This window comes from Pelecanus crispus, chromosome 1, assembly GCF_030463565.1.
Source record: "Pelecanus crispus isolate bPelCri1 chromosome 1, bPelCri1.pri, whole genome shotgun sequence".
NCBI classification, from domain to species: Eukaryota; Metazoa; Chordata; class Aves; order Pelecaniformes; family Pelecanidae; genus Pelecanus; species Pelecanus crispus.
In genome coordinates, this window is record NC_134643.1 from 100,344,101 (window position 1) to 100,371,797 (window position 27,697).

The window sequence follows — 27,697 nt, forward strand, 5'->3', positions numbered from 1 at the left end:
TCTCCTTCCGCGCAGGAGGGACTTGTTGCTAGATTTCCCACACTGTGCCTTAAGGACCGGGGGTGATCCGGGTTTAGGTCCTTATTCCGATTTCTTACAGAACATTTTTAAAAGGTCTTCATTTTATTCTGATGTGTACTGGGAAGTCTAGTATATTTTTTCAGGAAATAATAATGTGGCTGTTGGCAATACTGAGATGGCTCGCTCACTCCTCTTGATGGACGATGCCTGAAGTTAGATGAGACATCTTCTACCCATGGCAGCCAATGTTTTTATATGACCCTGGCCTGCAAACTTCACTTCATAAACCTTGTGGTGCAGAGATGCCCAGAATGCTCTTAGAATAAGGGTTGTGGGGTTTTTTTTTTAATTTTGCCAAAATAAATTATATTAATTTCTTCCTGATGCTCCATTATCCAGAGCAAATCTACCTGTTTCTGTCTCACTGCTTCAGTCTTGTATCACTCTCTTTATGTAATAAAACACTATCATATCCAAGCACAAGACAAACAACAACTTTTAGAGGAAAAGATACAGTAAAACCAAAGTTTAAACTGACGGTGGTAACAAAGATCGCATCCTAAAGCTACGAACAATCTGAAGTAATACAAACTGGGATAAAAGCAGTGTGTTTTTGAGAGAGATGCAATAAAGCCCCACAGTGAATTGAGTTGCGTAAAGCTTGCCAATTGTCTACTGGAGCCCCTTTAATGCCTGTCACAAAGCAGTCGATAAGATGGCTTTTGTACAAGTACAATGTTAATCACTCTGATCCACCTTTCAGTCAAATGTTGGGCTTTTGCATTGTTAGGTTGTTTAGCCCAGTGCATGTAGGGACTCTAGATTAGTGTTGACTCTAATTCCTCTCATATATCTCCACATTTACTAGATTTCCTGAATGATCACAGAGGGATACAGTAGGTTTTCAAACTCAGACTTCTTCAGAAAGATTAATTTTTTTCAGATTCTTAAACATTCGAACTGAGATAACTGTATCTCTGAACTCACATTTTGTAATCAGTAAGATGTGGTTCCATTCATGTAAAGAGCCAGTCTAGAGAATGATTGGTGCTAATGAGAAAGAATTGGACCCACAAAGTTTACAAGGACAAGACTTTTTTTTTTTTTTAAATTTCTTTTCTCTTTGAAAAGAAAAGCATATAGAAGTTTGATCAATGTTGCATTCTCAACAGAGAAAGTTCTGAACAGATGTATGCTACCCAGTTGACCCAGAGGCTTCAGAGAGTGCTCAGCTCAACAGGACAGAGAGAAACCAATCTCTTAGGAATCACTTTTGCCCTTATCGTCTCACATTATTAATTTTAATATATAATGTTGTGCTTATGAAATCATTATGAGGATACCTAATTTGGGAAGTTGTTCTTTTCTTTTTTTAAAGTCTGTTAAGTGATTACTCTTCCCAGTAAATTAATTACTCATACTTATCTTAGCTTTTATGGCCAGTAAAGCAGAGAATTGAACCCGTCAATTTTTCAGATGAGTTCAGCACTAGGTTGTTTGGGTTTTAATTGCTCTAAAAATAACAGCTTAGACTAAGTTTGAGTAGGAATGGAGTAATAATAATTTGAACTGGTTTTCCTTTCAGTTCAAAAAATACATGAAAATAACAGGTCAAGTTTAAGTTTGCTTTGGTAAAAAGAAGCCACATTTCAAACTAGTTTTCATTTTTATTGCCTTGTTAAAAGTGTGAGGAGCCCAAGCAGCCAGTTCCCTTGTAGCTGTTTTTAGAGCACATCTCTCAAAAGCTTTTTAAAAAGCATTTCAAAAACATTCCACTTTTTTGCTCTTTGTAATGACAACCAGGACTACCTTAAAGCCTTTGGGAAGGTTTGCAGGATAACCGGAACACTAACACAAGTAACTGTGGACACATCTCTTTCCCAAAATAGATTTCCCCCACTAAACCTCTTCAGGTAAATAGCCTGCATCTGTGCCCGATGGCCAACAAGGTGATGACATACTTAAGCAAAAGTACAAGCCCCAGACTGGCTGAGATATTTTGAGCATGTCAAGCATGCTAGGACAGCCTGCAAGAGGTTCGCATGGGAGAACCACAGGATTTCTCCACCACGCTTTTCTATATGCCCTTTAGCACAAAGGTGAATTTTGTTCATCTTCAGTACACAAATCAACTCCAGCAGCAGCAAGAACTGGGGAAAGGATGGATAGCAAGGCTTTAAAAAGGGAAAATGACTTACCCACATGACCAATCAGTGCAGGAGCTGACAAGAAAAAGAGAGAAAAGGTTACAAAATGTCACAACTCAGCCCTGTTTTTATCTCCAGGCAGAATAAAATGCAAGGCACACACAGATACTCACCTGCCCATTGCTTCCTTTGTATAGGACAGTTTCTGGAAAACAAACAAACAAACCCAAAGTATATTTGAGCATCATAAGGTGAAAGGAACTGAAATGCCGTTTATACCACTTTGTCTCCTCCCCTGTGCCAAAATAATTATTTTTTCTTTGTTCTATGTTAATTTTTTAAGTTCAAAATTTATTAACAAAGTCCCCACTGAAAAGAAAATGTATCCTATGTTTCCAAAATACAACTGAAACTCAACAACAGACACACTGTAAAGAGCACTAGGTTTGTCAGAAGATGCCCTGCATCTCTTCATTTTCCTGCAGGAAAATGCTCCTGTTATGCAGGAACAATGGTCTCTCACCTTAGAGGAGGCTAGTAATAAGATCCCTTTAAGCAAGTGGTCTTAAGAAATACACTGTTACTTCTGCTACTTGTCGACAGATTTAAAACCATCTTTTTGAAAGTACAGGTGCAGCTTACAAATAACGTAGTAGGATTAGTCTGATGACCTTGTTTAGGGTTATACAAGTGACAGGGATGACATTTTTTCATTTATTGGTGTATAAAGACTAAGGCAGGGCTACACAGTTCACAATTTTTCATCAAAATTCTCCTGGTGTTAGTGACATTGGTTCTAGAGGGGAGTCACAGGAGTTTCTGTGGGGAACCCCACAAGAAGTGGAGGAAATCCTGAGCAGTTTGCAGCATGATAGCTGTCGAGGAATAACACTGTATCCTGCTGCTGTACCAATGTAAACAGAATACAAAACACTTAGAGAAAATTATTGTCCAGCCACAAATTTTCTGTTTCTCTCTGGTGGGGACTGGTCGGCTGTTTGTTTATTGGGCTGGCTTTCTTTACATAATCAATGCAGGTACATTTTTCAGTAAAAACTCAACCCAAAGTGGATCAACTCAAATATCTACTTTGAAGTTAAATTACAATAAATATAACACACAGTATTTCCACTTTGAAGACTTCTCTGCAAAACACCCATATGTATTTAGTGACCTAAGGACTGACGCTCTAAGCTGTCCTGGTGAACAGAAGAGGAGTGAAAAGGCAAAAGAGACTTTTTGAACAGGTTAGCCTGCTCATTCTCTTCACCTGTGTTTCTAAAGAAGTCTAGAAGTTCAGTTTTTATTGATTCGGAGCCACCCCAGTGACTACCTTTCTTTTCTTTCCAGGACATCTGTGGACAGTAAGTGCGATCACAGCTAGAACGGCAGGCAACCTGGATATCAGCCTGAGGAGGGCTTGCCAAAATACTAATTTCAGTCAGTTTGCTTTTCAGCATGTCCTTTGGCCAACCGTTATTGTACAAGTCCATTAAATGAAGTATGTGGAGACACTTTAGTATGAAAAACTAAGACACAGCGAGATCAGTTTTAAGTGACAAACAAAGAAACTAGCAAGACTAGGTAGTTTAACAGTGAAAAGTCTAACATAGGGCCAATAAAACTGTACTGGACTTTGGTTTTTTTTGGTTTTGGGGGTTTTTTTTAAGAGGTCATTATACTGCTCCATACAGTGCTTGTACCCAGCTTTAGTGCGCTGGGATCTGCAAGGAACAGAGAGACTGATTCCCTCACTACAAGCTTTTGGAAAGTTATATATAAGTAGTAACCCTTTTATGGACTTTCTTCCATATTCAGTCAGTCAAGGCAGTTTGTAGGTGCTATTAAAACCAAACCTGGTTATTAGGCCCCCCCCTCCCCTATTTTTAATACCACCTGGTAGTCCATACAGAGCAGCTTTACTCACTAGTCCGCAAAGGCCATTGACAGCAGAGGTCAGTATAGTCCTGATCATTTCATAGAGCAAGGCAACAGAGACACCCCAGTGATGGGTGCCTCGGCCAAAGCTCTGTTGCAGGGCAGCCTGAGGAGCTTGTGGCACCCAGCTTTCCCAAACCTGGGTCCCAAGAATTAACCCATATGTCTTGTTATTTCGAAGTCTTCTGTTCAATAAATTGTAAGAAGAACTTACAAGAACCAAACCTGAAATGCTAAATTATTATTTTAATGGCCAAGGCCTGGAACAACAAACATGACACAGCTACATTTAAAAAAAAAAAGGCATCAAATTATTAAGTTCTCATCCAATTTTGTAGTAAACTAGCCAAGCCTAAGACTGCATGATTGGCTCTGAATGACAGCCTTCTGTATAGGGTAGCTGGATTATTCCTTAATTCACATATTTCAGGACAGAATATTCTCTCTTCATTGCAAATCATATCTTTTGTGAAATAAAATAACTTTAAAGGATTACATGCTTTAAATGACTGTTTAAATGACCTGACTTTTCACCATTCTTTCTCAGACAACAGCAGGGATTCAACAGCAGCTTTGAGAAATAATGGTAAAGATTGTCACCCTTACAGTTGGTTGCTATATAATGCTGTGAAGCTATTGCAAACAACAACAAAAAAATGCATGAACTGTAAATTACAAATGAGTTGACAAAAGAACTATCAGTCAACCATTAAAACCCATACAGCAATGCAAAGCTTGCACAGAGATTATTATCATCTTGCAGCTTTATGTCACAGGTAAAAGGTTTTACAGTAAATTCAACAGGAAAGTATGATCTCAGTACCCAGTCTTCAGTTTCTTACAGTCTACAGAGGGCTGAAAAACAGATTCACAAATTTTGGATCAGTCCTACAGACTGAAATGTAAGACTTGTTTTTTATAATGTTAAATGTTCTTTTTTTCAGCTGAGGATGTGAAAATGAAGCATCCCCCTATTGCTAAGCTGGCATGGTCTGCAACAGTTTGTAGTGTGATTGCCTTCCTCTCTCTTAAATGTCTAATTTGCATTCCAGTCTGGGGTGGGGGCAAGCACTGACATATTTGAATTTCATGGCAAACAGGCACCTTTTCCCCCTCATTAGAAGCAAAGGGCTCTGGAGTTCTAGTATTGTCTTGGTTTCTCAATTAGTACAGAATAGCCTTTGCCAAATCACCTCACCTCCCTGGCTCAGTTCCTTCATTAACAAGATGGAGTTATAAACATACCTACCGCACAAGGATCTGCAAGGATTAATTAACATCTTTACCCTTTGAATACTTGACATGATCTATAAATAGTTCTACACAGCTGCAGCAGCAGCCACACCAAAGCTCAAGGGGATTGCTTTTACTCAGTGAAGCTACCTCTAGCAGAGCTTTGTATAAAATTAGTTCTCTTGAAGCGAGACCTTCATAACATTATTATACTAATTCTTCTAAAGCTGGGAGCTGAATTTTCTGTCAGTTGCACTAGCGCTTCCTTTTCTCAACAAATCAGTTTCATATAATGCAAAATTATCACAAATTAATAAAAGTCCATAGCATTAAATACAGGCTACCACAATACCACAAATCATATACAGTACCGACTGGATGGATGAGCTTCTGCCAACTCGTGAACTTGCAGGAAAAGCAATTATATAGGATACTCTTGTCTGATCCTAAGAGACTATTATTATGCACAGAAGACAAAATATGTTGGAGATAATTCCAGGCAGGAGAAAAAGGTGGAGGAAATGTCAAGGAGATCTTAAATAATCTCATATTAGTTTAATCCCATCTGTGTAGGATTGTACCAAGCATGTTTGATTTAACCTACCTGTACCATTTTCAACAGGAAAGTCACACCAAGAAACAGTTGTGTCTCTGCCTGTCCCGATTCCCCACCACAGTGCATGGCAGAACCACGCTGCCATGGAGGCAAGGCCAAAGCACTGGGGGAAATTCAAGGAAACAGACAACGTCCAGAACTGAAGCTGGAAGGAAAGGCCAGGATGGAGAGCAGTGCTCTGAGGCACAGCACTGACAGATAAGGTGAAAATATGGTCTACTGTGAGCAAGAGAAGAGATAGCAGGAAAAGTTTAGTGGAGTAGAAATTGTTTTAGCCATATTCAACTTGAAATGAAGGCTGGAGATCCACGGTAAGGCATCAGAAACAAGCTAAGGGTCCGGTCCGGTCTGTCCAGGAGGAATCAGCTCCACAGCAGAGGTGAACTCTCAACACAGAAGTGATTCTTCCTTGTGTGTTAGGCAGTGCTATCTAGAAATTAGGTACAAATCAGTGAAAACAAGGAAGAACGACAGATTTGCAAAGTAAAGGAGCTGATCAGACAAGGATGGTGAGGATGAAGTATCGGTCCTGAGCTCTGCCTAGAAAGAGATGAGCACAGGCTTCATGGCTGACAGTTTCTGTGCTGTGCCAGGTGTCAAAAAGACTGAAAAGGAAGATTTAGGCTGGAAATGGAGGAGAGTGGCCAGAGAGAGAATTAACACAGAAAGAGTTTAAGAGATGAACGGGAGATGAGGCAAGATTTGGAGAAGCAACTGGAGCTAATTAATCTATTTGCATACATGTGGTGAAAGTTTGGGCTTTTTTCTTTTTAAGTTAGAGGAGGCTAAAACTTGCAATGCAAAAAAGAAGAGCCAAAGTCAATAGGAGAACAGTAAGTGTGGGGATAACAAAGGGGGGGTGAAGGAAATCTGTCATAATGGTTCAAAGGAGGGCAACAGAAGAAATTTCTTTTGCATCTCTAAGGGGGGTGGAAGGTGTGAAAGAGCAGATGAAATCTGCTTTTTTCCAGATTTAGAAAAAACTGGAGATGTTCTATGCAAAGAAAAAATGTTAAGGTATCTAAGTCAGCAATCAAAAAGATACTGGAAACTGTGATTAGGACATTTGATTAAACAGAGAAAGACAACAGTCAGCAAGGAAGATCACAGAACAGGAAAAGGAGAAACAGCAGAAGAGGTCTTCCTGCCTCAGAGGAACCTTAGGAAGACAAAATCATCTACTGCATGAGGTGATCAGAAACCACAGCACTGGGAGTAAGTGTTTACAAATGACTCATGTCATTGGGGTGCTATGTCTCGCCTTTGAACACAGCTTAGAGTTCAGGAAAAATAATGTATTTCACATTGCTAAGTGCCCATTTCAGCATGCAAGGAAGGTGTTTTGTTTTGCTACCCATTAAGGCATCCTAAGGCAGGGTTGGCATCTGCCCCTTTCATCCAAGTCTCCCTCACTGAGCAGTTAGTCTGTGCTCCAAACACACTGAAACAGATAGAGCTGCTGATGGGCTTAAAAGTCAATACTAAACAAATGTACTTCTGAGTCAACACAATTGCAGGTTTTGTTTCTTGGCCCAGGAGCTTTCTGAGTTGACTGTTGGTAGGCAAGCACCTCCTGTCACTGTTTTGGGGGTTCCTGGGGAAACTGTCTGCCTTTTGGTTCTCATACAAAGCTGTACTACAAACTCCTTTCCATGGCTCTCAGCTTAACTCTTGGATCTCAGCCCCACCAAAAAGTGCACACAGCACAAATCCTCTCACCAGCATCCAAAAACTGCACGCCCCTGCTTCCTTTGGAAGGGATTCATGACCTAATCTATGTTGTCACGTGTCTCATTTGCCCAACACTGTTCAGATATGCTTTGTTATACACATGGGGCTGTATATGAGCCCTCAGCAGGTATAGCTGAGTATCTGCACGATGACTTCAGTTACATGAGCTCCCTTAATTCTTCATTTGTCATGACGGCTTTCCTCAACAGCTCTTGTTGTTGTAGATTGTCATCCGATCTACAAGGAACAGCAACTCATTAAAAATTTATTTTCTGAAATATGATTGAAGTTTGGAGAAATAGAAACTGGGACACTTAATCTGGCATAAAGGATGGATTTGCCCTTACATGCCCACACCGGAAATGCAGGATGTAGACAGAACTTTACGATGGGAGCACGACAGTATCGTGCTTGAAGCTGCATTTTGCTATGGATCTGGGAAGGAGATTCTACTTGTATTGGAAAGGTGAGGGTCTATTCCATACTCTTGGTAAAAGACAAGTTTCCTGAATTCTCCAGGAACAGTAAAACGCCAATTTTCAGGATTTTGATGAATTAAAAAATGTCCCCAAATTAACTGACCAAAGAGAACAATGACAAAAATCATGCAAGTTGGTGGGCCTCTTTGCTTGCTTTAAGCAAGCTAAAGCATCAAGGCTTTAAGTGCCTTGATGAACAGAAAGGTCACAACAATTAGCTCAGCTCACCATGACTTAACCGGATGTGTGGCAATTAAACAGATGAAGTATGACCATCAGTATTTTAGGTCCTCTCCACCCACCAAGGAATATTATTAGACCTATTTCAAGGTATCCACCACACTAACAACTCAGAAACTAGTTCCTGGCAGGGACTGCTTTGTCACCACATGGGAAGAAGCTCTATGCAGACAGAAACCAGGGTTAAGCAGCTGGCATGGCCCTGACTTGCATCTCTTGCTCCAGGAAGTTACTACTTCACCTTTATCTACGTTTCCCCTATTTGCTTAGGTCTTTTCTCTCTCTTGGGAATAAGGACTCTGAGACTGCCACAAATAATAAATGCCCAAAGGCTGGGGAATCATGGAGTTAGGAGAATCTCACATGCCAGCAGTAACTTGACAGCTACACAGCAATACCGGATGTATTCTAAATTCCAATTGTCACTTTTTTCTTCCTCTGGGCCAATACACACAGCAGTCTACCCACTTGTTTTGCTGTTGTTATTCTTGTTATTCTGTTTGATAGACACATCAGCATGGGTCAGGTTCAGAGCACACTGGCAATCAAAAGAGTATTAAACAAGAGGCTGTAAGACCACTCAAAATAATTACCCAAGAAAGTCTCCAATACTTTTTTTTTCCCCACAGCCAAAGGCCACCTTCAAAATGTCAGCATATGCTATAGCTAAACGTTATAATACAGTTTGTATTACAACAATAGCAAAAGTCTTATGCTGGACATGCACGTGTGTCTCATTCCCTTGTTTTCTGTGATATAACATGAGGCTAATGGAAAAAAAGGAAAGTAAAAAAATTTATAAGTGTGACTTGGTAAAAACTGGTTTTTATTCACTAGAAAAGAATTGGGTTTTTTTTTCCCCTACTTTTCTAATCACAGTACATTTATGAATTATATTCATAGCAAGACCTGACATTGTTTCTTGATATATAAGCATATATACTACTAGTCAATGTGAAATCATCTGAGGCTCCATAAAAAATATCAGCAATCAAGGTATCCACAAAGTAAAAGGTACTCACCAGTACCTTTCAACAGAAGCTGAGTTTTTACAGTGTATGCTGCACACTGTGGTTTTGGTTTTGATTTTAAAGAACCGCAAACTATACAAGGATGTGCTTGAATTCACATCTACTTTTTTAAACCTCTTGAAAGTATCTTTGCTCTTACTACCAGTCCACTTTTTTCAAACCTTCAGTTCTTTTAACTTTGTTCTTTCACACTTCAACATTCAGTGCAGCATCTTTTGATGCAGTTTGTACAAAATGTTGCTTGCAACTTCTTGTATTAATTGGTCTGTATATGCTACAGATCGGTGAGCCTCAAGGTGTGCAAAATTTTGTTTAGGCACCACAAAGCCACCAATTTTCTGAACTTTCCACATCTCCTCAACAAATAAACCTTGGAAGAGCATCTGTTTGGTGTGGTACACCTTTTCCATTTCATTCTGGCTGAAACAGTAGCAGAGCTTTGTGTTGTTGAAACTAAAAGGATTAAAAAAGGGGGGGGGGGGGGGGGGGGGGGGAACCTGACACATGAGTTGAGGCTTTAGTCCACCTAGTTTGATTTCTTCTTCCTAATCACTGTCAGCAGCAGATGCCTCTATGGAAGTTGTATGAAGCTCCAGAAACTGGGCAGGAACCTTAAGAGATCTCTCAGCATGCTAAGGACAGTAGACAACCAACTACAAAAAAAGTTCTTTTGACTGTTACAGTATTTGGTTCTCAATCTGCAGTAAGTCCATTGTCTAGAAATATTACAAACAGAAGAGAAAAATGCAAACTTTGTCCCCAAAAACTTTGCTCAGCTCTAACAGGTCACAGAGGAAGCAGAAGTTTGTATTGCTCTACTGAAGCTCTTGAATGTGAGGACAGGGCACTGGTAGTCTAGCTTGGGAGCTCATCACATACCCAAACTACCTCCTGACTGCACGCCTGGTAAGCAGGTCCCAGCAGTTAAAGGAAGAAAGAAGGGAAGCACCGGCAACTGACTCTCCTTTAATCTTATTTACTGTAAGAATAGGCTGCACTTGAAAATTCAAACCTCTGGTTTCATTTCATACGACAAGCTGCACAATTAAAGAAAAATTGTAGAAGGAAATAGTCAGGGAAGCCATTTTTTTTTTGTAGCTTAAAAAACCCTCCTTGTAGAATCCCCAGAACACAGAGGAAAAAAAAAAAAAGTCCTCTCTAAAAGACAGAAAAAACAGAAAAGCAGGTGTCAAAACAGTTCAACCAGCTACTCCAGAACTGCTGCATTATTTCAGTAATTTATGAAGTAAAAAAATGTGCCCAGCAGCTATGTGGGCATCTTACAAAGAATCTCATATGCCAGCTGTAAATGCTCCTATGAACAGCACAGATTGTGCTGGTTTGGCGGCAGTGCTTCAGTCTTGTAGCAAGGAGTACAAGCCTCCTGGGAAATCAATGGTTACTTTTGCTTGTGTTTCTCCTCTCTTGGATTTTTCAAAAATTATCTAGCAAAAGTGTGAACACAGCCATGGTCACAAGGCAGAGTGGGGGCAAGTTTTGGCAATGTCAGAATTCCAGATACACATGTCCCAAAGTGTAGAACAACCATGTGAATGGGATGAATGAGAACATTCTACATAATACAAAGTTATACATCCCCTGAAATACAGCTACACAGTAAGGAACACAAGCAGAATTATTTTATATGAAGGCAGGTTTGTATGAAGAAATCAACTGCAAGCAGAACTTCCCTTTGGATTAGAATTACTTTCTCCTTTTCCATTTCTGCCAAGATTTGAAAAGAAATGGAGGGATAACATAAACCCGCACTTTGTAAATCTACTTAATATCGAAAGAAATTAGTTAGGCTACTATTCATCCTATGTAAAGTACTTTCATTTATCATGATCACACAGAAAGTAAAATGAAAGAATTTTTTTGGGGGAAAAAAAGAGTATTTAAAATAATTTTTTATGGTTGGCATAGATCTGTTCATCTGCTTCTGAAAATCTGGCAGGTGATTTGCTTTAAAAATCTGATGAAAACATAGTATTTTTATTATATATTACTGTATAACATGAATATGTATACACATATGTATAGGCAATCACACAGAGGCAGGCCTCAATTCTCCAAGACAACATATGGCACATAGCTTGCTTATTACAGAGCAGCAAAAAAGCATTATCTTCTGGGGCACACCTCCCCTACCAGTAGAAGCCATCTGACGGCAAAAGAGCAAATTCCAGCTACGTATGCCTTCACCTCCACCAAATTAGTCAAGCCTTTTTGACAGACTATTAGAGACTGGACAACATTTTTCCTGAAGGAAAAAGTATGAGAGCTGGAACCACAGGTGGTCTAAGCTCCAGCTGATATCCAGTAAGAAATGTGTTGAAAGCAAGAGAAATAGAATTTTCCTTTACATGAACCAAACTGTGCTGGAGCAGACATTACAACATCTGTAGGTGTGTGACTGATTACCGGGGATTAGAGGAAAGGGTAAGAAATAAAACCAGGAAGGAATGCTAATAAAGTGTTATTTAATTACACTGCTCACAGAAACCCCACACCACAACAAAAATAGCATGAAAGCAATCATTTTGCTGAATTATTGTTTATCGAGAACAAACCCCCACAGACTTATTTTGCCTGATTTTCAGATATGCTGAACTCCTCCTGAAGGGGGGTGGGTGTGTAGGTGTGGGTGTGTCTGTGTGGAAATTCATGGCATGCAGCACTTCTAAAAATTTAATTTCATGTTGCCATCTACCAAAATAATAAAGACGCTCTAGAATAAGACTGCCAGAAACTGCCAACATGCACAATACAAAAGAGGTGGCAGATCTATGCTATGGCAGTACAGCCAATATATACCAAAAGAAAAGCAGAAGTATTTTGATCTGCTGCAGGCTCTAAACTAAACTTGAAATTAACCACAGATGATTCACAGACACTGGAGAGCAGAGGAAGATTAGAAACAAGTTGTATTTAATGAGGCATGTAATGGCCAGACGAACTACCGCCAAACATAAAGCAAGTAATGGCCAAAGAACTACTGCCAACCACATACTCTGCTTTTCTACAGTGCCAGGCAGAAGTGAGTCTTCCTTTTAAGCAATTGAGAGTGTGGACTACTCACATGTATCATGCATGGATGCTACAGAGTACTGTGCATGCTGTGAAATGATGGCAGCCCTTTGGTGAGAAGTGCTCGGCACTTCACAGATCAAACCTAAGCAATGAAAAAAATATATATGGTAACAGCTGACCACGAACAAATGAATGAACACGCTGTAACGAGAGGAAAAAAAATCCCAGAAGTAAGGGAAAGGCTTAGCCATGCAACTTGGTCAACTAAGCTGGTGAAAGTGGAAGGAACAAGAGGGTAGGGGACAGTGCTTTAGAAAGTGCTCTCAGTCCCATAGGCTGAGTCCCAGCTCTTACCACCACATTAGACTGGAGCAAGCAACTAGCAGGAGAAAGGACGTTCTTAAAAGCAGAGTCGTAACTGCTGCATCTGTTTGGACTTAACGTGCTCAGAGCTGCTTTAAAGAGGTTTCGCACTCTGACAAGCATTTTGTGCATGAGCGCTTATAAGAGTGAGTCAGTACTAGAGTTAGCAATTAAATCCATGCTCTGACCTACGTATTCAAAAATACACCATCAGGCCTTCTGAAGCTGGCTGACTGGGGGATAGGATAGAGTGCTCTTGCCTTCAGTCTTTGGTTCAAATTTAAATTGAATTCAGGCTTTTATTTCAAAAAAGTTACCTGATAGATTCATGACATTCTATGTGGAGCACAGTGGTGACAGCATTCAATCCCCCTTAACACAGACTAGTCTCCCATCAAATCACCCCAACAACTGCCACCTTTTATCAACTACGCTGAAAGCAAATAGAAGGATAAACAGTCCTTTTCCAGAATATTGCAATACTGAAGGGAATATATCCATTTACAGGAGAAAGGAAACCTAAATTACACATAAACCATCTGAATAAATCAAACAGAGCGCTTTATCTGACTTCACTGTAATGCTGAAGGGTCATACCCAAAAAGGTAAAGCAGCAGTGGGAAGTCTGATGCACCATCCTGCTTCTAAGAATCATCCTCATTTCTTTCAATAAGCTCCCACTATAGATCATCTCACTACCAAAATCTTGTATAAAGCAATGATACGTTCACTGTGCACATAAAAATTTCACATTAATTTTACCTGACTCCATCTTTTTGCGAAGTATTCTAAGAACAACAGTACCATCAGACATCATAGAAGCAAACGTTGGCTAGCATCTACCTGTGAAGACTAACATGCAGGCTCAAAAAAAAACCCTCTCTCCATTACCCACCACAGTTTTCATACTCACATTCCCTAGTGCACATTCCTAGCATAGGAGTCCATAAAAAAGCAGAATGGAAAAATCCATACTAAGCTTGCTTCAACTAAAGTAACAGAGAATATACCAAGATATTCAGCAATTTTTTATTAAACCTTTTTACACTCATACTCTGATTTTAACCTCTGCAACTCCGCATGGTGACAACGTTAACAACTGCCTTCACAGGACACTAAAGATCTTTATATTTATAGCCACACTCATTTCAGTCAGGCAGCAGTGCACAGACATCACAAACCTACAGCAACATAAAACATCAAACAGGTAGTTTTGCCATGTGTCTTGGTAGCATCAGAAATACAGCTCAGAACTTTCTGCTTCGAAGTGGATTTGAGCTGAAGGCATCTCCGTGTGCAGTCAGAGCAGGAAGGCTGCTACACGCCACAGAGGGCAACGTGCCACAGCCTGCCTCATGTCATGCTGCCTTTTCAGAAAAGGGGTCTAGACACCATCTACTTGTCAGGAACATACCTACTGAAGACAACATTCTCTTCATCATCATTGCTTTTCCCTCCATCAGATCAGCTACAACTGTTTTTGGAACTGATCTCAGAACTATGGATCCAAGAGCTGGGATGCTCACACCTGTCCATTTTAAGTGCTCCATGTGTTACCAGCTGCCATATGCCAAGCTGCATGTTGCAGTGGGATATTATGCCCTTGCTCATGAGCAAACACCACGCAGGTGCTGCACCCACCTTCACAATCAGAGTCCGGTGCTCCTCAGACTGACTGAAGTTCGTGCCTATTTCAAAGATATTCATCGTTCCTTCCTCACACAGGCTCATCCAGGTATGATATTCTTCACGCTCTGGCAGTCTATCCCAGAATGTCTTGAAGACCTCCCAGACTGTTTCCTGACACACTGAAGGCACAAGAAAGGTCTGGTGTTAGTACAACAGGAGTGTTTCTGTAGCACGGGTGGCCAGGATAGTATTATCCAAATGTTGCATGCTTTCAGTACATTAATGTATAGAATATAGTGACTATACACCTACATGTAAATACATAAGGCATTGAAGGGACTGTGTACTGGGTTTGCATGGCAAGGTTTCAGTAGCGGTGGGGCAGCTATAAGGGTGGCTTCTGTGAGAAGATGCCAGAAGCTTCCCCTATATCCAACAGAGTCAATGTCAGCCAGCTCCAAGACGGACCCACTGCTGGCCAAGGCTGAGCCCATCACTGACAGTAGTAGCACCTCTGGGATAACATATTTAAGAAGAGGGGAGTAGGGGTGGAAACTGCACAATTGCAGCTGGAGAGAGGAGTGAGAATATGTGAGAGGAAGGACTCTGCAGACACCAAGGTCAGTGAAGAAGGAGGGGGAGGAGGTGCTCCAGGCACCGGAGCAGAGATTCCCCTGCAGCCCCTGGTGCAGCCCCTGGTGAGGCAGCTGTGCCCCTGCACCCATGGAGGCCCACGGGGGAGCAGATATCCACCTGCAGCCCGGGGAGGGCCCCACGCCGGAGCAGGGGGATGTGCCCAAAGCAGACTGTGACCCCGTGGGAAGCCTGCGCTGGAGCAGGCTCCTGGCAGGACCTGTGGCCCCGTGGAGAGAGAGGAGCCCAGGCTGGAGCAGGTTTGCTGGCAGCACTTGTGACCCCGTGGGGGACCCACGCTGGAGCAGTCTGCTCCTGAAGGACTGCACCCTGTGGGAGGGACCCACGCTGGAGCAGTTCGTGAAGAACTGCAGCCCATGGGAAGGACCCACGTTGGAGAAGTTCATGGAGGACTGTCTCCCGTGGGAGGGACCCCACGCTGGAGCAGGGGAAGAGTGTGAGGAGTCCTCCCCTGAGGAGGAAGGAGCAGCGGAGACCACGTGTGATGAACTGACCACAACCCCCATTCCCCGTCCCCCTGTACTGCTCAGGGGGAGAAGGTAGAGAAAATCAGGAGTGAAGATGAGCCTGGGAAAAAGGGAGGGGTGGTGGTGGGGAAGGTGTTTTAAGATTTGTATTTTATTTTCTCATTATCCTGCTCTGATTTGACTGGTAATAAATTAAGCTAATTTCCCCAAGTTGAGTCTGTTTTGCCTGTGACAGTAATTGGTGAATGAGCTCTCCCTGCCCTTATCTCAACCCACGAGCTTTTCATTATTTTTTTCTCTCCCCTGTCCAGTTGAGAAGGGGAGTGATAGAGTGGCTTTGGTGGGCACCTGGCATCCAGCCAGGGTCAACCCACCACAGACTGACAGTGAAGATCTGGTGGATCTTCTACACTCATACTACTTCCCTCCCTGATTTTTTTACTGAAGTAATTAATTACTTCATTAAAGAAAAAAAGAAAAGAGCACGAGAGAGTGCACTGGTTTCCTAACAATCATGGGGAACAACAGTATTTTCACTGAGTGAAACTGCCCTTGATCAATGGGTCAAAGTTTTAGAAAATTTAGAAAACCAAAATAGTATGGCAAATGTCCTCACAGAAAGTAGAGCTGGAGATTAATTTGTAAGAATGATAGTTGCACTGATCAAAGTTTTAGAGGCTCAATCAGTTACAGTTCCTTTGGACTCACCTTTACATGGAATTTAAAATAAGTTTCAGAAGTTATAATTGCATTCATAATTTGAAAAACAAGGCAGGATGATGACACAACAACATTATATGCTAAGAAATAAGTCAACCTCTAACCCTACTGCATGTATGCACTGAGAAAAAAATAGACATCTCTGACTGAACAGTCTGCAAATTAAGGGTTAAATTATCATGTACTACGTCAGGTGCTTTAACCTCCCTATCTTGTATGTGGTCTTTGCCAGTCAGAGCAGTTGATCACATAACGCTCAAGCAAGAACCTCTCTGTGACCCAGGATAACTGGAAGAGAGGAAGATTTACAGGATATTCCTTGTGTCCTGGAACAGAACGTTAAAAGGAGAACAACTCTAAAAATCACTCGCAGCAGATGCCAGCCTGGAGTAGTAGCAGACAAACCTGCTTTTTGGCCTTAATCGGATTTCACATACACTGTTCAGCAGAGCAATGCTTTGCATTCAGGGAAAGTTCTGACATCATAAGCAGGACCCTACAGGTGACTGACCATGAATCTATCTTTGGAAAGTCATTTTCTTCAATCAGCTTAAAAATACGCTCCAGGCTGCCAAAACCAGTACCTTACTGCTATTTCTTCTTGATACTCTGTATTCTGAACTCCAAAATCAATTAAATGTCCTTGTGTAAAACTTAACACATAGATCACATATGGAAATATACCTTCATTCAACCAAGAGATGGACATTTTCTTAAATGCAAAGGCTTTATAAATATCAGCCTTAAGGAACTGTTTCACATGCAGTAGCACCCTTAAAACTTAGCTGATTCTGGCATGCCAGAGGGCACCATGCAGAAAACGCTCTTTTCTCCAGTCCGAATTTGAGTTTATCACAGCAGTTGAGGCCATTTCTCCCTTGTGGAACTCCACAGATACACTGATACCTCTCATTTCCATGTCAGGTTCCTGACAGCTTTCCTACGTGGAGCCTTGTAGCTCATTTGATATGTATTAGAGAAGCATACAGCCCTCAAACTCTGCATTATTAACTGTCAGTAGTATATTACTGCTCTAGCACCTCTCCAGCTTCCAGGTAGTTAACATTATCTGTAAGACACAGCCATTAGGTAAGGAGTATTGGAGATGCTTCCAATCAGTTTTGCTTATGCATCTTTATTAATCAGAAATAAACAGCCAAATTTACAAGCATCCATGCACCCTCTCACATTCCCCCCTCAAGTTCCACGTTTGCTTCCTCAGCTGCTGAGGAAGCAAACTCTTTGAGGCAGCGACAACATTTCCACATGACCCTCTGCACAGACCTCAGGCAATGAAGCCATAATCCTGCTCTGGGATTTCTGGATCCTGCTGGAGTACTAATAAGCTTCCTGAAGCAGAATAACATCTATAGTATCCTCTCTACCATCCCACTCGTAAGAGCTGGAAAAGACCAGGAAAAGACCAAAGTCTAGTTTCAAATGCAGAAGCCTACACTAAGGAATACCACTCGCTCTCATTTCTTTTGGCGGTACTTGTATCCCGCATTCTGACTAATGGATCTCTCACTCCAGGTGCAACATTGTACAGCAACAGTCCTGCAGCGAGATTATTCCCTGTGGCTGGGAAAAGTCTTCATCAGGCTATCAGTGAGAGATGAAGCTATGGCAATAGCCTGCAAACACATTGCAGTGGCACTGTCTAATCCTACGGTTTTCAAATGGCAAAGGACCAGCTTTCCAATTGCAAGTAATAATTGGCAGTAATAACTGAAGGCAGTTTCTTAATGCTCTTCAGTAAGTTTAATCTCTTTTTTAAAATAACTGTGATGAGACAGTCTGTTGCCCGAATACAAGCTGCTGCTGTATTGTCCCAATCAGCTCCCAGTAGATTAAGGATTTGTTGTGTGTCCTGTCATTTGGGATTAGACACCCCACTGAATTCCAGTCCCAAAGGCTCTGTGCCATCTGTGGGCTCCAAGCCCATTAATCAGACGCTGTCAGAACAGCATCATATTTGCTGTTGAAAGAGGACAGGGGACGTGGATAAGGAGTCACATTCTGTCCTCTCTAGCCTATGTCTCACCTAGCTGTTTCCACTGCAGCGAGCAGTAGCAAGTTGGACAACATGGTGCAAATTGCTTCTGTATTCAGAAGGAAAAGGCTGGCCCATTTGTTCCTCCCGAGTAGTCTGAGAGTTTGTTAGCTCTGACACACAGGGAGGGATTAAAAACCCCAGGCAAACATCTACCACAACTGCCATTCAAAGACTACTGTTAGGCTTGCCCAGGAAACTGCATCCTCAGCCATGGTGACCTGCTTGCCACGCACAGTCACCCTGCAACCTCGTTGACACACAGTCCTTCTTGTCATCGGCCTGTTTATTCCAGCTGTCCGGTCTGTAAAGCAGGGCATTGCTTTGCAGGATAACAAATCCAGGCTGTAAGGGCTCAACCCAAGAACCATCCCCAAGCATGCTTACCTATATGGTGTTCAAGAGCAATTCATAGCCTGGCTAAGAAAAGGAACAATTTTCTTTCAGTCTTTCTTTCTCATACACCTTTTCAATGTTTTGTAGTTAGATGAGAGTTGCCACTCCAAGCACAGAAAAAGAACAGCACGGTTCAGTGTGGTTCAAATCACACTCACATAAAGAAAGAGACAAGCATGATTCTATCTCCCATCTCTCCTTCAGGTATGTCGAAGAGGGAGCCAGTTCTTATCATGGCTTCACTGACATGGCCACCCAGGGAACTGAAGAGACACCACCCTCACAGTGCATTCAAGTTCCATAATAAATATGATTAAGCTTCTTTTAACTTGAAGGTGGAGCCCACCCCTGTGGCGGGTTTTCGACTATCTGCTGGCCAGGGAGGTTTTTCAAAGCTTCTTATCAACAAATTCTTGAGAACTCCCATATAAGAAAAACATGTTTTTCATAACTAGATTATAAGCATTCTGAGATTCTGTAGACAAAACTTGGAGACATAAAAACATAAACAAAGTTAAACAGGACTTGACTGGAAGCTTCAGTAAATAATTACATTTTACTGTATAAAAATAATTCACTATCTTTCCTTTCTGACCTTCCAGCAACTTGCCAGTATCTGTGCCACATATACTATCTACATATGTTGACAATAAATGAAGCAGCTTTTGACTAATATTTAAAATAGCAACTCCTTGAAACCAAAATAGAAAATAAAAGGAGAGTCAAGGCGGGGACAAGACACAGGACGGCAGACCCCAAACAGATTTACCAGTAAGCTTCTTGACTAGCAATGCAACTTCAAATTTTATATTTAAAATGTTTAAAGTAGATAGGCTATAGATATCTAGATAATACAAGATAGGGAATGGAAAAAAAATTGCAGCATCAGAGCTTACAATAAATTGACAGGAGCCCAACAGTTCAGAGTTATGACTGAAGCTGCTTGCTTGGTACAATATGCTGTGTTAACATACTCTAACTATTAGTAAAATAAATTTGCTGTATAGGCTTTGTGTGATGATGTTTCCGAGAATTAGGTTTCTAAGACTAGCTGCAAAACCCTTAAAAACCAACCAGCCAAGCAGCCATCCCTGCCAGGGTCAGGAAGGAATGGCTGAGCAGATGCAGCCGTGCTGCCACATGCCACCTGAGCAGCCCATCAGCCCTCAGGGCATGTGAGAAGAGCCTGTCTTTATGGCTAGGTCTCACGCCAAACTTTCACTAGCCTGCTACAGGGGTAGCCACAGGCACAGATATATGGGACAGCATTAGCAACACCAGGCCCTGGAGGAGATAGGATTTGCGATGAGGCCTCTAATCCCTGGCAAACAATACTGATTAAAAGCATCATAAAATCGAGATCAATCTTTTAAGGCAGCAAGCTAAGAGCCTTGAAGCTACACGTGGGTGGGAAGGTAAGCTCCTCTAGAAAATGACTTCCTTCATCCCATGGCTGCAGTAATAAATAACTTTGTATTTTAGCGTTAACTGATCTCTCGGCTACTTTGCAATTTTCCTCTGAAGAATTCAAGTGTTAAAGAAATGAAGGCCTATGAGATAAAGAGAGGCTTTCTCCTACAGAGATGCGATCATTCCAGCTGTCTACAGAAACGTAAGTAGGTACGCAGAAGACGTGTAACTGACTGACACAATAAACCAGAATTCAAACCAGGAATGCAAAACAGATGGCTTGTTCTGCAGTTTTTCCCCAAAGTACATTTTGCATGTGCATACTACATTTTGCATGTATTCCATCCTGAAATGCCTCAGAAATTAGAAGTCACTTCACTCATCACTGAGATAATCATCTTGAAGGTGAGAGAGGAGGTAGGAAATATTGAAAGATCAGCATGTTTGGTCCATGCCCTTGTGCAAACTTCCACTTGAGCAAAGTGTCATAGGTACTTAAAGTAGCCAAGGTCTTGACTTTTAAAGGCCATGAGAGGTTTCAAAGGCTGCCTCAGAAAGCCAGACATGTAGTAAGACCACGTGAATCCCAGCATATCTACACCGGAAGCCAAAAAGCCCAGCCCTTGGGAGCTTATCTGCTTCAAATGCAGTGTTTATGCTCAAGTAATATGTACAAATAATAAAGAATATCCTGAAAAGCTTAAAATAAATTGTGTTTCAGCCAAAAAAATTCCACATAGGCAGGCACAAGCTCTTTTCAGTCCTATAAACCTGCAGGAATGGGTGAAAAAAAGTTTATTTGAAGCTTCCTTTCCTAAAGAATTCATCATTGTTTTCAAAACCTCCAGCTAAGATCTGTGATGAGATGATTTCTCTCTCTCTGAAATTTTCCTGTATGGCTGCCTTTCATGCACCTGGGTAGGACACAGCATCTCTGTGGCTCCAGCTTTACCATTCAGGATGCATTTATCTCTCAAATGAGAGACAATTAGCCTATTACACTCAATCCATGCTCAGGGATTTCTGAGGTTAACAGAAGGGGCACCACATGACAGCACTGGGCCACCTAGCAGGGGGTAGGGTGGCTTTCTGGCCATTTGTATAAGTGGGCAGTGCTGGAGTTTAATCCCAGTTAAATCCCATTAGTGCTTCTTAAGAGTTGAATCATGTACAGTGGCTAGGAGCACTGAATCAGCCTGTATATTCTATTTTGAGGCCAGCTCCTCCTCTCTAACAGCTTCTGCACAACTGAATGGCTTAATTGCAGCGGGTTTTGGTAAGGACTACAGTGACAAGGAGACTGAGAGACACCTCCTAAGAGATCTTTCCTGCAAAGGCTTCGTTAGCACTCACTAAACAAATTAATATACACACATGCAGAGAAATCACTTCATCTATTGCTGAAATGCTGCTGTGTATGGCCCATAACATAGCAACTCTTAAACAATATACACAACAAACCATTATTTAAAATTAAAATAGTTGAATGTGAATTAGCTAATCCACATGAAAGATTTTTCCTTTGAACACTAACATACTAAACTCTAGCACATAAACTATTCTCACCAGCAATTTCAGTAACTACAAAGGAGTGTCTTTCATGGGAGAAGTCAAGCTTTTTAGAAGCATATGCTGACATCTAAATATTCAAATGCAGAGGGAGGCAGAACTAGACCTTCTACAAATAAATTTCAGAAATTTATTGATTGAGTACAAGCTATGCATAATATGTGCCAGGGACGAGGGGGAAAACAAGGAGAAAAGGCTCACTCAGCCAGATGCTTTATTTATTGTATGCTTGTTTAGCCAGGTACTTTGACTTTTGACTGTTTGCTTTCATCATTATGCAGCACGATTTAAATTATTTGTAACATTTAGGATTTCAGCATCAAACTGACACTTCACTCTTAACTCTGTCCATGTGCAGAACATAACATCATTATTTCTAACGCTTCAGCAAATAGATTTGAAGTGACCCAAGAGAGGGGAAAATGAGAAAGCTCAGTGCTATGCCCAAGATTATGAAATCTCAGGATTATAATCATACATAGAACTTCATTCCTGAGAAATACCTTTTATTCTTTCCAAAGTTCCAAAATGTCCTTGCCTCTCATCAGCTGTGACACACTAGAATACAGTCTACTTCCTTCAATTTTCAGCTTTATCTGAAGCTCTGGCTGACAAAAACAGAGAGACTATCTGATCTACTCATGTGAAAAGATGATGTACTTGCTCACGAGCATATACTGAATTGTTTAAGACAGTGGATCACAGTAGTCTAAAATACAAACAGAATTTAGGAAAAGTAGCCACCAGAGTAATTACATGTCAGAAGTGACAAAGAGCAGCAGTACTAACCCTGAGCCATGGTGTCAAAATCCAGCAGCCTTTGTTTTACCCAATTAACACAGGACAGGGAAACAGTGCAAGCCATACTACCTTGCAATCCTTACCTTGTTTCTGTTTTACTGGCCAATTCAACTTCCAAGTCTACTACAATCCTCACTCATCTACTGGCAATTTACACCAAAGCAAATGGACAGATTCACTGAATTGTCTACATAAGGTGACTGGTCATAACAGACTTTTGGTCTGAGCAGGTATGGCTATTTTTCATATGATAATTTTTATTTAACAGGGGCCTGGGCTACCATCTCCCTGTCAGCAGTAGAGAACATCATTATTCATAATCAGCATTACCATATACAGCACACTCACTATCTGAAATCCCACTATTAGATTACCCAATCTCTAAGCATCTATGACGGGTTTCCATCTCCATATTCTAAGAAATGAAATACAAAGCCAGCCAACAGCAGCAACCTCCATATACAGCTACAAGAGATGCAGAGACTATTTCATACTGGGGAGTACAGAGACAATCATAATCCCGGATTCATCTCAAAAGAGACTGAAAATAATACCTTCTGCTAATGCAAAGCTCAGTTTGTTCTGCAATGTGACTGACTGTAGGAATAAATCAGCACTTCAGGAATCTGTCTTGTAGACTGCAGGTGTAGAGAAACAAGTAGAAAACCACCCATATTCTTGGCTGGTGCTTCGGAATACTACAGTAATAGTAACAACCACCAGTAAATAATCATACCATTACTTAGACTTTCATATGCTGAAGGGTGCTACTGCTGTTTTAGAAAATACTGATTTTTCTTCAGATTTTTGTATTTTGCTGCCCTTTGAATTTTTTTAGTGATTTATTAAATATTTATCATATCTCTTTATCTTGTATCTTTTTAAGGCTAAAAACATCCAGGTGTTGGAGTCTGAAGGAGAAAAAAAAAAGCTGTACACTGTTAAGCATACAGCTATATGACATAAGTACTTGCTTAAAGCCTATGAAAGAAATGTTCGTCAGTCAGTCTCTGACACTAATAGAGGCTTTAGCAAGCTAGCAAAAGTAAATAATGCTAGGAGCTACAGATAGATAATTATATTCCCACCTGTCTCCTTCTAAGGTAGATATAGAGAGAACAAATGTAATCTGGATAATCAGCACATGCAAACCTTTTCTGTTTTTCCTAACATGGTCTTATATCAAAACAGCAATCCACCTTTCCTTCAATGGTAGTGGCACTATTTATTGCTGATCGTGAAGTAAAACTAGGGAAAGAATAGATTGTATTGAAACCATCCTTCCCAGAGAAAGTATGGGATATTAAAGTCATTCCTTAATTCAACAGATACAGAATAAAAAGATGATCCTAAAAATGCAGACTGAGATTGAAAAATCAACAGATTCTCTGTACCTTCATATTTATTCCCTTGTGGGGTCAGTTATTTTGACAGCAGCTGGTCTCTGAGTGCTAAACAGTGACCACACTCTTTCCTAGGACTATTTTGTTGGCAGTGGAGAGACAAGAAAGTCCATCTCACTATTTTCTCACTGCACTGATCCAGCAAGGTAGTAAAAACATGTTTTCAAGAAAAGGCTGGTATATAACCAGCATTAATAACACTCAAGGAACAGCTCTACTGCGAATGAAAGTAACAGCATCATCAACTCTCACCTCAGGTGCATTTACTCAGGATGTGATTAACTAGACATCACCAAATACTCGTGGTGCAGTGCATTGCTGCTAACAGAACGAAGATGACAAATTGCTTGAACCAGACCTTCCTCGTCTTGCTGCTACTTAAAAGTCACTGCTGCTCCTTGCAAAGATCTTTTTCAAAAGTTTTAAGTTAGAAGTGCTAAGGGTGGTCATAGCATCTCTGCTCAAGAAATCCTTGTGGATTGTGGAAGCTGTAAGTCCAGTAGGGAGGCAGATGGTCTAGGTGGATTTTTGGTTCAGCCTAGGACCATTAAGTTCTAAATAAGCTTTTACAACCTAATTTACAGATTTTCCTTCTTTATTATCACTCAAACTTCTGCTTACTTGGTATTGCCCTTACATACCGCTATCACAGATAATCGAGGGGTGACTGCAGTTAAAGCACATAAGTCTGGATTCATTTTGAGCAGAACAAAGAACAGTTAAGTGTTACTGGGTGGACATAAACAAGAAGCTTGCAAAGCCTGTCAAACTGTGCGATCATCAATGTCGCAAGCTGGGCACAATTCATATTTGCATGAGGCTCTGATTCCACATAATTCCACTTTGTTCTCCAAATGCATACTTTTATGTTTACTTTTACACAGACACTCAGCAACTCCCCATTTCAATTGTTTTTCACTGCTCTAAGTGAATAAATTAGTTACCAGTGGGAGTTTCTTCTATAGGCACTCAAAAAAGTCTCATTAAACATGTGTCTCTGAACACCTTTTCTTCTCCTTTAGGTGACAGCAGCTCTTTCCTGTTTTGCCAATTATGTGCAAACATGTTAAGACACTACGAACTGTTTGAATGCTACAATGCAGAGACACACAAATACCAGAAAGTGCTGCATAAACTCGATGCCCCATTCCAATGTTGACAGACAGAAGGGTTAAAAAATACATCGTATTTCTGTAATGTTTCATCACATGAAAGAAGCTGTTACTGGGATTATTTCAGCTTTTCAGAGAAAGCTCTGTCACACCAACTCCTACATCTTAAAAGAAAGGCTTCATCTCTATTCTACTACAGCCTGATACACAGAGACTGGCTTTCTAGACAAGAGAATATACTATGCTTTGCACAATCAACCACAGTCAAAAGTCACATGGCTGAGACACCAATGTCTCAGACTTGACTCTTTTCTGAAAGATCCCTCAGTGAATTCCACTAGCACTTGAAAAACACTAAATAAAAACAAGCAGCTCTGTCATTTAGCTAACATGTACATAACACCTGTTTTTCTTAGTATTCAAACTGTTCTATGAGAAAGGATGAGTAATTACTAAACACTAACTGTTGTTTCAGGGACAGAGAGTTTTTATGATATATGAGTGTAACCAGAAGGTGTTTTTTTCAGCTCAGAACAGCTCTCACAAGGAAGATTATCACAGAAAACTAAGTTTCTTGGGTAACAATATATTTCCTATGGCCTGGTATTCGTTATGTTTAAAAGTTTCTTTTTTTTTTCCTTTTTTAATAAGTAAGTGTTCCTTATCCATGAGATGTACAATCACTTACCTCTGAGCCTGAAATATTTCAGATGGTTGGCAATAGCCTGCTCAACAGATTCATCAGGGCAGATCTTAACTCCACTGGGAAACAGAATGGACCGCTTCCTTCGTAACAGCAAATGCTTGTTGACCTGTCCAGCCTTCACAATGCCATTAAGCTTTTTCAACTCAGGAGGCTGAGAAGGGTTTGCCAACTGCCAGCTGCTGAGCTGAGGCGTTGGTGAACCATCTTTAGCTTGTCCTCCTTCTGTAGCTGAATAACCTTCTGCTGTAAAATTAAAACCACACATCAATTTCTCAGATGAAATACTGATGCAATCATCTTGTGTATCTTAACACCATCATTCTGGTCTCTGAAGGACGTAACTGTGATTTTTTTCTGTTCACAAAACCCGTCTGTATGACTGTGCTATTATAAACAACCTTAAGCTCTTTACAGCATCCCATCAAATGATAACATAACCTAGAGTCCTAACCCTTTGAATGCTAATGTTTTGTGTTTAACTTCCCTTCTGTGATTGGCTTGTTTAAGTCAATGGGACTATATTTGTGTATAAACATGTACATAGAACCTTTCAGGGCCAGGAATGAAATAAATAATTAATGAGCAAGTCCCCTTATTCCGTACTTTCTTTTCACAAGAAATATTTATATCCCTTGCATCAAGAAAAACTGCTTGAATTGACAGCTAGCAAGTACACCTTTGACCACCATGAGATAGGTCCCTACCCGACTGGAGTGGGGAAAAAAAGGAAAGGGGAAAAAAGAGCTCATCAGCTTTAGCTTTTTTAGAATTCCCTCTTATGTTAGTTGTTCCACACCACTCCAGAGGAAACTTGACAGCTGAGGAGAGAATGTGTCTATTTGGTTTTAGTCTGACAGTCTAGTTCTCTGTCCTCCACAGTCAGCAGACAGCTGATCTGAAATTAGTCAGTCCAACTTTCTTCTTTCACTTCTTCCCCAGAAAACATGCCTGAAGAAGAATCACAATGAATCATTTATTAGAGAAGGAACAGTAGTAAATGTATGGCATTTTTCATCCCACAGATTATGAGCTTTATTCTGCAACTTCCAAGCAAATAGCGCCTTTGACTTCTATGACTGAAAGATGAAGAACATGGTTATTTTGACAGTGTATTAATAGTCAGCTCTACTGCAAAAGACCACCACCAGCTGGTGTATCAGAGGGAGACGGGAACATCAAAAAAGGTCATCAAGGCAAAAGCCCAATCTTTACCCAAACTGACACTTCTTCAGTGTGCATAAGCAGAAGACAGAACCTCAATTTTTAAGATTTAATACAAAATTACTAAAGAAAAAAGCACCAAGTAAAAAATTTATCCGTATTTACTGTCTCTCAAAGTTGGAAAAGCTTGCCTCCTGTAGCTACATTCTACATGCAAAACACCACAAACGTACAGTAATACCTCCTGGAAGTCACTCTTAAATATTCCATATTTACACTGATATCATAGCACAGATTTGACCAAACATTTCTCTGTATTAGTCCCTGTTGTTATAATTAAAGCAGAGAGGTGTTTTTATTTCTACACACTGCCATAGGTAAACTTTGAAAACAAGAATACGAATAAGATTTCTGCATTACCTGCAACTATTTGAAGATCACCTTCAATCATTCCCAAAACTGGAAAGCAAAGAAAGATTTTCCAAATGAAGCCAAACATACTTATTTGTGTCAAAAAAAATATGCAAGGAAAAAAAAAAAGAAAATCCTTTTTGCAAAAGAGCTGTTGTCTTTAACGTATTCTTGAACCAGCCAACAGCATTGCCCTTCTTGAAAATGTCTTGACACCAGGGATAATTATCTTTGGAAAAAAACATTAGGTAAAAAAAGTCAACCAAGACATCCTGGGAATATTCTTTTCAAAGACAGTATTCCACTTTAGTGAAGAAACAAGAAAAGGTGATGGAAGTAAACTCCTTGGAGCTAGCAGATGGACTGAGACAAT

General features: G+C 40.7%; 1 protein-coding gene across 1 annotated transcript in view; it reads right to left on the reverse strand.

Annotated features, from left to right (window-relative positions):
- The window catches only part of IMPG2 (interphotoreceptor matrix proteoglycan 2), a 64,784-nt gene extending 37,418 nt beyond the window's left edge, over positions 1 to 27,366 (reverse strand). The window contains exons 1-5 of the mRNA XM_075709178.1: positions 27,334 to 27,366; positions 25,735 to 25,995; positions 14,474 to 14,640; positions 2,342 to 2,373; positions 2,220 to 2,243 (exon numbers count right to left, since the gene is read on the reverse strand). Coding sequence (XP_075565293.1) covers positions 2,220 to 2,243; positions 2,342 to 2,373; positions 14,474 to 14,640; positions 25,735 to 25,995; positions 27,334 to 27,364 — 515 coding nt within the window. The 5' untranslated portion in view covers positions 27,365 to 27,366. The remainder of the gene's footprint in view (positions 1 to 2,219; positions 2,244 to 2,341; positions 2,374 to 14,473; positions 14,641 to 25,734; positions 25,996 to 27,333) is intronic.
- Between the last annotated feature and the right edge of the window lie 331 nt (positions 27,367 to 27,697).